Source organism: Nycticebus coucang, chromosome 4 (assembly GCF_027406575.1).
Source record: "Nycticebus coucang isolate mNycCou1 chromosome 4, mNycCou1.pri, whole genome shotgun sequence".
NCBI lineage: Eukaryota > Metazoa > Chordata > Mammalia > Primates > Lorisidae > Nycticebus > Nycticebus coucang.
The window spans coordinates 34685166-34699833 of NC_069783.1; the positions used below are offsets into that span (position 1 = coordinate 34685166).

At 39.1% G+C, this 14668-nt stretch overlaps 2 protein-coding genes across 6 annotated transcripts in view; one reads left to right on the forward strand and one right to left on the reverse strand.

Annotated features, from left to right (window-relative positions):
* CRIM1 (cysteine rich transmembrane BMP regulator 1) overlaps positions 1-4202 on the forward strand; it is a 202468-nt gene extending 198266 nt beyond the window's left edge. For all 4 annotated transcript variants that reach the window (XM_053587500.1, XM_053587501.1, XM_053587502.1 and 1 more), the window contains 2 exons: positions 171-361; positions 1679-4202. In XM_053587500.1, coding sequence (XP_053443475.1) covers positions 171-361; positions 1679-1855 — 368 coding nt within the window. In that variant the 3' untranslated portion in view covers positions 1856-4202. The remainder of the gene's footprint in view (positions 1-170; positions 362-1678) is intronic.
* Positions 4203-5389: 1187 nt separating this feature from the next.
* FEZ2 (fasciculation and elongation protein zeta 2) overlaps positions 5390-14668 on the reverse strand; it is a 42670-nt gene continuing 33391 nt past the window's right edge. For both annotated transcript variants that reach the window (XM_053587505.1, XM_053587504.1), the window contains 3 exons: positions 12637-12712; positions 9466-9531; positions 5390-6296 (listed from right to left, as the gene is read on the reverse strand). In XM_053587505.1, coding sequence (XP_053443480.1) covers positions 6280-6296; positions 9466-9531; positions 12637-12712 — 159 coding nt within the window. In that variant the 3' untranslated portion in view covers positions 5390-6279. The remainder of the gene's footprint in view (positions 6297-9465; positions 9532-12636; positions 12713-14668) is intronic.

Here is a 14668-nt window from a genome sequence, read left to right on the forward strand (position 1 = left end):
CATCCCTAAGCACTCTGCCCTCCACTAAGAGACCTTTGGATCAACATTAGACGTTAATATTTTTATACTGAAAGTACTAAGAAGCAGTAAAACCAAATTGCTGATATCTATTTTCAATATATTGTAACTAAAATAATCCTTAGAAATTCTTATTTTTTTTTTCCCCCTAGATATAGGTCACCTCCAGGTAGATTACAGAGATAACAACAGGCTGCACCCAAGTGAAGATTCTCCACTGGACTCGGTTGCCTTGGTTGTGGTTCCTATAATAATATGCCTCTCTATTATAATAGCATTCCTATTCATCAACCAGAAGAAACAATGGATACCACTGCTTTGCTGGTATCGAACACCAACTAAGGTATTGTCCTGAGAAGGTCATAGTCTCTTGAACAAGGAAACTAGGAAAGCTTCCACGTACTTCCTTAAAATGGCTTAATAGCTTTTATATTAATCAGTGAAATTTTTACTTTGCAATTCATAGCCTCAAATATATGCATCAGGCTGTAGCAACCAAATATATAGTAACTTGCCTAGGGCTAGATTGATCACTGGGTGAATTACCCATTATCCCTAGATTAATGAATCCTGACCTTTCATGGATCCAATTTGCTTGATGTTCTTTTAAGGTTTTCAAATGAACAATACCTCTGGATTGATGCCTAAATCATTTTTTGTTCATATTAGACACTGAAACTTGATCACCTAGAATTTCTCAGTCATCTTATGAACTTAGAATTGGGAGAGAAAATAAATGACAAAAGAGATAATATTCAGGAGAAGAAAGCTGGAAGATAGTATGTGCGGAAGTCCACAGGCCAGGCCAATGCGTCAAATGCAAGCATAAGTGAGAAGGTGGCGATAGATGAGGAAATGGTAGGGAATGACACTAGACGAGGGAGAGGGGCAGATTTCACACCAGGGGGCAAAGAGTATGTATTTGTTTTCGATATAAATACAAAGGGCCTCCAAATCTATTTTAAAGGGAAGAACTATATTAAGGGAAATAAACCATAATTCCATCCAACTCTGATTCTGCCTTTTGCATTTAGTTGGTTTTTATTAATCATACAACCCTAAAATTTAAAAGCAGCCTGAATCCAGTTTACCATATAGACCCTTCTATATAGAATTTCTGTCAGATCCTCTGACTTCCTTTTGAAGTGACCCAGCCACTCTGCTGGGTCAGGATAGAGTGCTGAGAAGACAGAGTTGCACTGTCCAAAGCTGAGGAGAGAGATCCTTCTTGGAAAGCACATGTGATAACTAGGCATAGATGGGCTGGCCCCGTTTTGATGCTATTACGCAGCCTGGGTGATTGGAAAGTGTCCATTTGTTTATAGATCTGCCTACCCAGTAACTTCCTGTCATTCTCCAACCCTATTAAACACTTCAAGCATTTGAAAAGCCCACCTCACCACAGTCTTCTTTCTTTTTTTTTTCAGTTCCTCCATCTCCGTATATGACATAGTTTCTTGACATTTCACCTTTAAATACGGTCTGTCAGTATGCCTCATAAAAATACAGCTGCTGCTAGAATAGGAGGTCATACCCCACACACAGCCTACCAGTGGATTGTGAAACTGTTACCTTACTTGAATTAGGTGCTATATTTCTGTTCATCTGGGATATGTAAAGCAGCTAATTCTTTGTGCTTTTTCCTCTTCTCCTTACATAGCCTTCTTCCTTAAATAATCAGCTGGTGTCTGTGGACTGCAAGAAAGGAACCAGAGTCCAGGTAGACAGTTCCCAGAGAATGCTAAGAATTGCTGAACCAGATGCAAGATTCAGTGGCTTCTACAGCATGCAAAAACAGAACCATCTACAGGCAGACAACTTCTACCAAACAGTGTGAAAAAAGGCAACTTGGATGAGGTTTCAAAAGACAGAAAGTGACTTAAATCTGCTCTTAAAAGTAAACTAGAATCTGTGCACTTGCTTAGCGGATTGTCTTGGATTGTGACTTGATGTACAGCGCTAAGAACTTCCTGGGATGGGCTCTGTCGACAGCAATGTGCAGAACAAGCATTCCCACTTTTCCTCGAGATAACTGACCAAGTGTTTTTTTAGAACCAAAGTTTTTAAAGTTGCTAAGATATATTTGCTTGTAACATAGCTGTAGAGATATCTGGGGGTGGGGACAGTGAGTTTGGTTGGGGAAACGGGTGGGAGGGTGGTGGTGTTGGGAAGAAAAATTGGTCAGCTTGGCTCGGGGAGAAATCTAGTAAAATAAAAGCAGTTCAGTGGTCCAGAGGATATTTTTTTTTCCTGTTACTCTGAAGACTGTACTGGTTGCTGCAAAGCTCAAGCCTAAATGAGTAGGAAACAAAAAAGGCCTTGCGACCCAGCTGCCATAACCACCTTAAAAACTACCACAAGCGCATCAGAACCTTTTGATAGCCATCCCAGGTCTAAAGCCACAAGTTTCTTTTCTATACAGTCACGACTGCAGTAGGCAGTGAGGAAGCAAGAGAAATGTGATAGCGACATTTCTCTAAAGCGGGTTATTAAAGATATATACAGTTATACTTTTTGCTGCTTTTGTTTTCTTACAAGCCAATCAGCCAGTTCCTAGCAGAGTCAGCACACAAACATGATCTAAGTCATTTCTTGATGTGAGCACTGGAGCTTTTCTTAGGTCAGCACGGCGGGAAGGAGGGAGAGGGTGAGGAACCAGGCGTTTCCAGGGGCTGTCCTTCACTGTTTGTCGTTGCTTTGTTCTGTTATATGGTTGTTCGTAGTTTCTGTTGGAGCTCTAGCTTAAGAAGAGACTTTTTTGAAAAAGAGACTTTTTCTTGAAAAAGAACCGTTTGGGGATTTTTTTTCCTTTGTTATATACTGATTCTACAAAATAGAAACTACTTCATTTTAATTGTATATTATTCAAGCACCTTTGTTGAAGCTCAAAAAAAAATTATGCCTCTTTAAACTTTAGCAATTATAGGAATATTTATGTAACTATCTTATGCTTCAGAAAACAAAAGCATTTGTGTGCATGTGTATATAATATATATATGCATATATATTTATACACAAACAATTTGTGTTTTCCTGTTGAATGTATTTTTATGAGATTTTAACCAGAACAAAGGCAGATAAACAGGCATTCCATTATCAGTGCTTTCGATCACTTACCAATTTTTTTAATAGCACAGAATCTCATTCTACTTGCAGTGTGATTAGGAAGGTGTGTGTATGTGTGTGTGCGCGAATGTGTGTGTGTATGTTGTGAGCACGCTCACCCTGAGCAGTCAGCATCGCACCTGCTATGGAAAGGGGTCTTCCTTATTAAAATCTTCTTCCTCATTTGATTTGCTTTCAGTTGGTTTTCAATTCGCTCACTGGCCAGAAACACTGTTGGCAGTTTTCATCTGCATCACTAATCAGCTCCTGGATTTTTTTTTTTTTTTTTTCAAACAACTGTTTGAAACAACTACTGGAATATTGTCCACAATAAGCTGGAAGTATGTTGTAGGTTGCCTCAAATATAACTGACTGTATACTATAGTGTTAACTTTTCAAACAGCTCTTAGCACTTTTATACTAATTACCCATTTGTGCATTGATTTTTCTTTTAAAAATGCTTGTTGTGAAAGACACAGATACCCAGTATTGCTTAATGTGAAAAGAAAATGTGTTCTGTTTTGTAAAGGAACTTTCAAGTATTGTTGTAAATACTTGGACAGAGGTTGCTGAACTTTAAAAAAATTAATTTATTATTATAATGACCTAATTTATTAATCTGAAGATTAACCATTTTTTTTTGTCTTAGAATATCAAAAAGAAAAAGAAAAAGGTGTTCTAGCTGTTTGCATCAATGGAAAAAAAAATGATTTATTATCAAGGGGCAATATTTTTATCTATTTCCAAAATAAATTTGTTAATGATGTTACCAAAATAAATTGACATCAGCCTGATGAGTATAAATTTTGTTGACAATTAATCCATTCCTGGCATAAAAAGTCTTTATCAAAAAAAAAATTGTAAATGCTTGCTTTTTGTTTTTTCAATCATGGCCATATTATGAAAATACTAACAGGATATAGGACAAGGTGTAAATTTTTTTATTATTATTTTAAAGATATGATTTATCCTGAGTGCTGTATCTATTACTCTTTTACTTTTGTTCCTGTTGTGCTCTTGTAAAAGAAAAACATATAATTTCCTGAAGAATAAAATAGATATATGGCACTTGGAGTGCACCGTAGTTCTACAGTTTGTTTTTGCTTTCTTCAAAAAACAAAGAACGGGATTGTTTACAGCTTGGTTCTTGGCAGTAAATAAACACTTGGAGTCAAAAATCACAAAATATAGTTATTGAAAGATTCGGATCAGAAAGACGAACTGTCTTTAAAAGGTTGTCAGTTCTGTGAACCTCCAGCATCACGAAAACACCCTCCCCCTGCAGGGCCTCCCCCACCCTCACCCCCTCTGGGCAAGCTGGTCTTCCCCAAGGATTCCTTGCTGTGAACAGGTGCCCCCTAGAGCACCTTCTTAGGGGAGACAAAAACCTACTTGTATCAATCAGAAATCAGGAACATGCTCCCCATGGCCAAGATGGTTGTGGTGGGAGACCCTGCAGTGGTTTCCTACTAACTGAAGAGTTCACACCAAGCCCAGTCAGGAGAAAGCTAACTACAAGGGGACCTGGAGTTAATGGGGAAAAAATAGGTATATTTTCCTATACCTCAGAAGCACCATCTTCAGAAGGTGTTATAAATAGAACATTAGTGAAGTACTTAAAAAAAACCCACCCCCTAAGGGCATTTTTGCTATATTGCATACACTGTAAAGCTGTATTTCTTCAGTATAAGGTGTGTAAATTCAGATCAAATTACTATTGTGTAAGTGTGCATCGTCACCAATACACAGGGAAGAGGCAACTAAGTTCCACGTAAGACATTTAATAAAACAACTCTACCGTCTCACGTTTCACATACCCCTGGAAAGCAGCTGACGTGCCAAGTGGGCACATAATTTAAACCGAACTCTTGCCTTTGCAGTCCTGGTGTCTCGGCTACCGAGTGGAAGGAGGAATGCCAATGCCAATGTCCCTCCATACTCACGGAGGCTAACGTGGGAATTTGAAAGCCCCCTGATGGCAGGTCCCGTGCAGATTCTTACACACTTGTGTTACACAAGAGCGAGAGTTGCTGTGGCTGTTGGAATGTCACAGCCACAGAAAGGGAGCAGGACTTCTCTTACTCCACGGAGGCTCAGCACAATTTCCAAAGGCCCCTCTCCCCTCCTGAGGAACGAGGGGTAACCAGGGTTTCACCAGCCCACTCACGCTAGTGCTAGACCACGTGGAATAATAGAAAGGACCCGGTTCGGCGTGGCGGAAAAACCAACAAAGACTGCCCAAAATCAGGCTTTCAAAAGCACACGATGCTTTTTTGTTTTAATTTATTGGATGCCACTGACTAGACTGGAACTGGCAGACGTGCTCACGACCAGTGATACATCCATGAGTAGCTGTTTCTAGAATTAGTATTTTGGGGACATACACATGCATGAAGAAAATGAAACAGTGATGGGGCCTGGGCACCTTTGAAAGTACCCTTCCTCCCAGACACACGACACAGAACATTTAAACATGTAACGTTAAATAATAAAAGGTTCTGAAAGTGAATGGCAACTTAACATTGAAAACTTGAACAATGGTTAAGAAAAAAGCAGCGAGCTATAAAATCAGTCCTCTTGGACCATTTCCATGCTGAGTATGAAGCCAAAGTAATGCATAATCTGGTTTTGCTTCTTTAAGAACACCCCAAGTTTGTTAAGTTTCAGTCTCTGTGGACAATACTGGCAGGTAATGTTTATACTGACGATTCTCATAAAAATCAGCACTAGTTCTTGCCGTCACTGAATTTACAGTATAACTCTCCCCATTCTTTCATCTAGCTCCTCAGTGCAGTGTACACGTAGACAGCCATAAGAACTCCAATGGGCATATTGTCAGTTAATGAAAAATACAATACATGCACAATTAATATTATTCCCCCTACTCTGTTAATAGAACAGTTCGTCATTAGTGGCAGGTTGAAAAAACAAAAACCATCTCTAGAATTTGAAATCGTGCCCATATTTCTCCCGGTTCTATCGTATAAAGAATTAGTGAAGTCATGATCTATTAATACTGAATCGCAAACCCAAGTTCAAGTGTGCTGAGTTCCCAATAGCAAGAAGGTGATGGTTGCCGGCTTTCAGAATAATGCTGTCGGAAATCAGTTTGCAGTCCACAGAAGACAACGCTGCTCCTGAGTAATGCTGCTCTGTCTATGTAGGACACAGAACTAGAGGAAGAAAAAGACGGCAATTAGGAAGACATGTTATTTTTTGGACATTTACACAAAGCTTTTACATGAATATAAAAACACCAGTAAGCAATGAGAACTAAATATTAATGCAAGGATCTATAGTTACAGTAGCAGTTCCTTTACAAAAAAAAGGTTTTAACAGGCTATACCCAGAACTTGGTAAGTTCTCGCAAGACACATTTATTAGAATTTCCCAGAAATGAGGCATTTAAAGGCCATGTCTCTGGGGTACCCCTTGGAGACATAAGCCCATGTTAGCTATGTGCCATACGGCCTGTGACACAGCAAACAGACGCCCTGATGGAAGTCAAAGAAGAGTGGGAGTTTTCTGCACAGGCGTTTCTTCCTGTGCGGGATCAGCACGGTGGCTGCCAGGCGTTCCCTACTAGCCTTTGCTACTACCCTTGAAGGCAGTGGTGGCTGCAGGCTGCAGTGGGATAATTAAGCAGGTGTGAGAGAGAGAGAAGCCCCATCAGCCCACCTATTACCTATCCTTTCTCCCTCAGGCCAAAGGAGACCTCTTTTCTACCTTCCTCCACTTCTGACCTTTGCATTAAAACCAAGATGGTATATTTAGGCAGCCACGCCACATTCATCTGGGTTAAAACAATGACAGCCAGCCAAAAAGGAGGGTTCTCCCTTGAGCAATACCCATCTCCCAAACCAAGTGTCCCATGACTAACCCCCAGAAAGAGGAACAGTTAACCAGCTGTAAATTTCCAGGATGGGTAGGAAAGAGCATTTGAAGTGCCCCCGCATCAGCACCCTCCCACTTGCCTGATTACCCCTCCACGTTACCCTTCCGCATCTTTTCAGACTACAGGGTCTCCGCAGTAGTCTGAATTCTACCTTCTTTTCCCCCCAGTCCTCACAATACAAAGCAAAGACAAAACCACAGCACATGCACACAAACAGCTCATCAGAAGCAAAGAGATATGGAGAACACTTAGAGATCTAAAAATAGATCTGCCATTCAATCCTGTAATCCCTCTACTGGGCACATACCCAGAAGACCAAAAATGACATCATAACAAAGATATTTGTATTAGAATATTTATTGCAGCCCTATTCATAATTGCTAAGTCATGGAAAAAGCCCAAGTGCCCATCAATCCATGAATGGATTAATAAATTGTGGTATATGTACACCATGGAATATTATGCAGCCTTAAAAAAAGATGGAGACTTTACCTCTTTCATGTTTACATGGATGGAGCTGGAACATATTCTTCTTAGTAAAGTGTCTCAAGAATGGAAGAAAAAGTACCCAATGTACTCACCCTTATTATGAAACTAATGTAGGACCTTCACATGAAAGCTATAACCCAGTTACAACCTAAGAATAGGGAGAAGGGGGAAAGGGAGTGGAGGGAGGGGGGAGGTAGGTGAAGGGAGGGGGATTAATGGAATTACACCTGCGGTGCATCTTACAAGGGAATATGTGAATCCTAGTAAAAGTGGAATGTAAAGGTCTTAGCAAAATAACTAAGAAAATGCCACGAAGGCTATGTTAACGAGTGTGATGAAAATGTGTCAAACGGTCTATGAACCAAGTGTATGGTGCCCCATTATCATACTAATGTACACAGCTATGATTTAATAAAAATAAATAAATAAATAAAAAAGAAGCAGGCACAGAATAGGAAACTGGGCTTACAGACAGGAGTTAGTAGTTTGAGCATGAGGAGCAGAACTAGCTGGGTGCTGCTTCCCTAAGGCATGCGGTATAGGTGGAATCACAATTACAGGCCTAGGTTTGCAGACTAAAGAATGAAAAATCATTTTCCCCCAGAGCACTCTGTTCCCTGGGTCATAACATCCTTCCAAGCAGTCACATGCTAAAATAGCTAGAGAATGCTTCAGAAGCTCATTCTATCACTGGCCCTCACGGCACTGCCCTAGGGACCCCACCGTAATTAAAATTTAAGACATGTTTGTCTCATTCCTGTTTCTCATTTAGAAGAACAAACCTCAGAACAATCCAGCTTTCATACCAATGCTAGCCCAACACAAAAGCAAACAAAGATGCCAGGTATTAAAAAAAGAAAGAAAAAGAAAATCAGAAATTAATAGGTAGAAAAAGTCCTCCACCAGGAAAATGGCTTATTTAAAAATGATGTCAGTTCAGTCTTTTCTAAGCCAGTGTTGACCTACTAATGACTGGCTCATGCTTTTAAATCCAAGTCAAGCCTCGTACATATGAAACTTATGTGTTATTTACTTTGAGCACCTGTGTACACGACTGTTGAAGCAAAGTCCCATCTGAGATATCTGACATCTCAGAAATCCTCGTTTTCCTCTGCTCAGCTAACTGACAGGAAAAGAGAGAACCCAGACAAAAATGCTACCAGAAGAGGGTTGTTCTCCAATGTGATCAAAAACTACAAGATGCACTTTGTGATCCTTTGAAAATCTGTTACCTGAATAACTGCCACTTTTAAAAAATAATTTCACTGGGAAGTATTAATTTTGCCTATAATTAAGTTCTTCAGACACATCTTTATCATCCAAAGTTTGTTCTTTCCTCAGAAAGGTAAGTGTTGATAACGTCGTCACTTCTCTTCTTTTGCCTCATCAATATTCCCATCCCGTGTGATCTGGCTCCTTGATCTTGCTCCTAAGATTCATGGATGATTCTTCATCTTCCTGGGTTGATGAAAGTCCCTTCTCTGGATCTGCCCCTTCCCTCTCCCTGTCTACTAGGCCAATCCCTTTTATAGTCCCTTTGGTGCTGTTCACAGATCTGACTATTCCTTCCTTCCTCTGTCCTAATCATCTGGCCTTCTTGCTTTTCCACTGTCCCCAAGATAACAGAGGCCATCCTTCTCCCATCTTCCAGTGTCCATGTGCCAACACCTGATCGCCACACATACTTGTGGCAATATCCTACTAATTTCCCTCTACTGCCTTCCTCAAGGTTTATGACTTGGCTGAAAAATTTATTTCTAGCCCAAGACCTTAAATAAAAGTTAAGTTTTATATAACCATAATTTATAGTGGTGGTGGTAAAAGTCCTCACTTTGCACAAAAAGGTTAACAAAAGTTATGCATTTGGAAGTTACTTTTTTAGTCTCTGAGTAAGACGATGCATTTACTGACTAATCAAAACCTCCCAGTCATCGCACATACTCCATTATAAAACTCACCTTTCAGTATATAATCAGTTAATAAGCTCGGAACTTTTTCACTGTCCTCTTTCATGGCACGAAGAACTACAAAATAAAGGAGAAAAGGGAAAAAGGCAACAACTGAAAAGTCCGATCCAAAATAAAACTTAATTTCAATCACACTGGTAGCCCTGATCTTAATTACTTACATAACTGGTTCATGCAAATTACATATTATTATCGTGATAACGGAACAAAATAGTAAAGGCTCAAAAATTTACCTTAGTTGAATAATTCCTTATTTCGGTAAGAATATCCCACTTATCTGTGAGTTATTTCTCTGATTTAAAATTTCCAAATAGTAGAGGCGGGAAAGAAGAATCAGGTTGTTTACAGAGAGCTTCCTACTCCACCCTGGGAAGTGTGTTACTGAGAGGTGCACTTTCAGGAAGTCTACGGAATGGGAGGACCTCAGTGCTCCAGATGTAGCAAATTAGGAAACTCTCATATATGTGGACAGACAGCTATATTCTCCAAGGAGCATCTCCGTTGGACTTCTAGGAAACTTTAAAAAAAAAAACCAAAATGAAGAACAGACTTCCATAAAGCAGCACCCGGCATGGCCAGGCCGTCTGTTCCTTCTGCACTGTGGAGGAGCCAGGGTGAATCAGAGTCCCCCTCCAGGCAATCTTTGCAAATTCTACCTTCTAAGTAAAGACTACATAGAAAGAACAACCACTTACCAATGTCTTCTATTTTACTGATTAAAAATCTATGCCATCTAGGCAGAGATAAACTCACAAATACTCTCCTGCAGTAGTTCCCCCTTCCTAATGCCACGGCCCTTTAATACAGTTCCTGTGGGTCGCGACCCACAGGTTGACAACCGCTGCTCTACTACAACAGTGACTGCCAGTTCAAATTTTTCTCCAGCACATTGTGATAAAAACACCTCACAGTTTTTCTCAACATATGACAAAGCAACACGTATAACTGTCAAGGAGCCTTCCCGGGTTTACACTCCGACTCTGCCACTTCCTAATCGTATGACCTTGAGCAAGTTACCTAACCACTCTCGCACCAACTTCCTCATCTGTAAAACAAGAATGAAAATTAAGATCTGGGCCAGGCGCAGTGGCTCACACCTCCAATCCTAGCACTCTGGGAGGCCCATGCCGGTGGACTGCTTGAGTTCAGGAGTTCAAGTCCAGCCTGAGCAAGAGTGAGACCCTGTCTCTTAAAAATAGCCAGGCATTGTGGTGGGTGCCTGTGGTCCCACGTAACCAGGAGGCTGAGGCAAGAGGATCACTTTAGCCTAAGAGTTAAGGTTGCTGTGAGCTGTGACATCACCGCACTCTACCGAGGGTGACAAAGTTTAGACTCTGTCTCAAAAAGAAAAAAAAAAAAAAATAGAAGAAGAAGAAAAGAAGATTAAGATCTCTCTCAAAAGCCTATGAAGATTAAGTTATTAATGCAGATACAAAGGTCTTCCGAGGTACCTGGCCCACAGTACATGCTATGCAAGTATTACCAGAACTAATAGTACTGATAGTGTGAAAATTCTTTTTACTGTTACTATTGAGATTGTGATCTCTTGCTAATAACTCTTATGAAGAATATTACATATCCATAAACACTGTGACTATCTCCACAGGACTCTCCTTTTGGGACAAAAAAAAAAAAAGGAATCTTTGGACTCAACAATGTCTATGAAGACATCTTTGATGTTGGAATTACAATGACTTGCGTTTGACCAAGTAAGTGTTAGTCCTTGATCTGAGACGTGGAGGCCTGCCAGTATTCCTGGCTTATGAGCAATATGCAAGCTTGCTTCTTGAGAGGGCTTACTTACTATTGTTCTGTATTTCTGCTTCCAATCATGTTTTAGAATTTTTTTTAAACTTCTATATAAAATCACATAGCAAAAGCCAGCATCCTTAAAAGCACAACTGCCTGAACATTAAGAGATCCAGCCCTGTCATTAACCATTCCCCTGTGTGATCATGGACACTCATAACTTCGTGAGTTCTTCCTGAAAATTAGAGGGCTGGCCACCCAATTAATCTCTTGATTCTTTATTTCAGACTGGCTGGCATCACCTGATTTATCCATATTTAAATATAAAATGTTTTTTAAGTACTGTTGTTCATCAAAGGAAAGAAAGCAAGCCCAGATTAGCAGGCAGAGAGCCAGTAAATAAGACACTTGCTTCTGCCCTCAAGCTTCCCCTACCCATTCCTGCATGTCCTGAATTTCCAGAATAAATATCATCATCAACATCCATCCATTGATATTCTTTAACTCAGTTCCCTCCTAATTAGCAAATATTGTAAGTACTTACAATTAGAAAGAACCCAATAGATCAGTAAATTCAACCTCTCCATTTTAAGGGCAAGGAAAACAAGGCTGATTAATAGTAATTTGTCCCAAATCACATGTACATTAACTTACTTACTATGATGTAAATACAACAAATATTGTTTATCCTAGTTTTTCAATGTCAACAAAGGAAGATAAGTATCTTCCAAGGACATCCCTGAAAATAACAGGGATGGAACCAGAATCTGGGGCCCATTCATAGCTACCACTGGAGATACTCAACATAAAGTATGTTTAAATCTAACGGATTACTTTAAAACGCAAGCCTCTTGGGAAAGTGGAATATTTGTGTATGCTTTGTTCACTAATGTATTCCAAGTATCCAGACCATGGCCTGGAACCAAATATTTGCTTAATAAATTCATGTTCTTAAAACAGTACCATCAATTTATATTCTACCTATAAGTACCACCTTGGATTCTACATTCGTAAGAAATGACAGTGTTCACCATCATTGGTCCATCTCAGTTACTGACAAGCACAGATATGTAAGACCCATAAAGCATTTTATTTACTGATAAATGGACATAGTCTTAAACATACAAGAAATGATAAGAGATTCAAGTGACATTACTCCCAAAACTTTAGCTCATAAATATTTCAAAAGGTAAGAAAAACAAACAAAAAAATACAAATCGGCACAAGAGTAAGTGTTGTGTTGATGTCATAGTCATTTCTGATTTCATTCTTTTAAGTATAAATGACAACATCCATTATTTAGTATCCTAAATTGATGAAACAGAATAAGAACAACAAAAATCAACGACTAAAATCAGGTGTTTAAGAATCAGTAAAAGTAAATCAAGCAACAGTTTGTTTGTCTTTGCTCACTTTTTGTTAATATTTGAAGATCTTCAACAGATGGTGGTCCGTTTTTTTTCTCATAAGGAATGACTGTTGTCAAATACTGCCAAGTTAAAAAAAAAAAAAAGGTGTCATTTAAATCCGAATTACCTTACCTGCAAAAAATGCAAAAAATCTGATACAGTTACTAGACAGTCTAGTTTATGAGACAAAATCTGAGCTACTTTAGTAATAAAAACACAGGTATGGGGGAAAAGGTATCTTAATATTGCATTTGGAGTTCATTTTTTTTGCCCACCTCTATCTGTTTCATATAAACCTAGTGCCCACGCAAATAATCATTTTTTGTATTTCAATTATTAAAAGTTTCAGGACTAATTCTGTAGTCAATTTGTCCATTTTTAAAGTGAGGTCTTATCTAACATATACTTTGCATATTTTTAAACACATTTTAAAAATAGTAATTCAACCTAAAAGCAATTTTAACAGTTCTGCACAACAAAATACTTTCCAACAGCCAAATATTTCTGTTGCAGACGACTTGTATTCCAAATGAACAAAATGGGCAACATAAATAACATGATGACTTTAAAAAACACATACCAGCTTCTTCTAGAAGCTAACAAAGACAAATTTACTCAATTTTACAAATGTATTATTACTATTATTTTAAATTATTGTGTAAGTAGTTATAAGTGTTTTTAGGTACTTAAAGGAGAAAAGAAAAGTGAAAGTAGAGATTGGCCTAAGGGGAAATTAATAATGAAAAGTGATATCTGAAATTGAGCCAAACTGCCTACCTCTCTATCTTACAAGCTCACAAGTAACAGGGTTGTAACTACATCCCATGAATCATAACCTATAAATGATAGCCCCAACTCTCCTATTCTGACCACCCCACCAAAAAATATATAGTTCAGTGTATTTTGCATATGCTCATACAGAAAACTATCTATTTACTTGGAATCTCTTCAGCCCCAACAATGATTTAGTCCCATGCCCTAAATTCAGCCCTATTGCTAATCCTCACTGAATGATCTTATCTTACCCATCACTGAAAAACGCTGCTTAACAGTAAATGGACCGACCCCTAAGTCCAGAAAAGTAGTGAAACTGAACAGTTCAATCTTGAAGAAACCTAGGGTCCCACGGTCTTTTTGGTGTTGACTGCTCCAAGGTGATACCCAACTGTATAACCACATAAGTTTCTTGGTAAAGAACACAAACACACACACACACACACACACACACACAAACAAACACACACACACACAAAAAAAAAAGAAAGCCAGAAATAACCCCTCCTCGGGCTTCACAAATACCACGTTGGGCAGCCTGGGGAAGCATCGGGAAGCTGCCCCTTGATGTGTGGGCCACCTGGCTGTGCTTTCAGGCCTCCCTGCCCTGCTCCCATGTGTCAGGTCAGCTTAGAAGTCTTATGGTTTGAGAGAGGTGAGAGGCAGTAGAATAAAAACAAAAATTCAACCACCTCTTCACGCAGAGTCTCTTTAGAAGCTGCCAATGCCAGTGTGAACCTCCTCTCTTTAATATGGGTTATTTCCCTCCCTGAGAAATACATAACTACCTTCAGTAAAACCTCTAGGCAATGGACCTAGGCACTCTTTTGATAAACTACCCACCTACAAGCTATATTCTGTATACCATCTTAATCTTCACTTAAGAGCTAACTTACAGCATTTTCTTTTATAAAATGGAAATTTCAAATGGTGAAAGGTTATTTTAAGTAACCTCATTAAGGTAAATGTGTTTCCCATGTTCATGATACTCCTTAAATCATTATGCAAAAATGTAAATAAATAGCTGGGCCTGGTGAGAGGGGCCTGTAGTCCCAGCTACTTGGGAGGCACAGGCAAGAGAATCACTTGAACCCAAGAGTTTGAGGTTGCTGTGAGCTGTGACTCCACTCTACTGAGAGAGACATAGTGAGAAAAAAAAAAATTAAAAGTAAATTGCTATGTGAATATACAGTCAAATGTGTAGCAATTTGCTACAGTACATCTCAAGCTTCATTTGGCAGACAACTTAATACACTAACAGT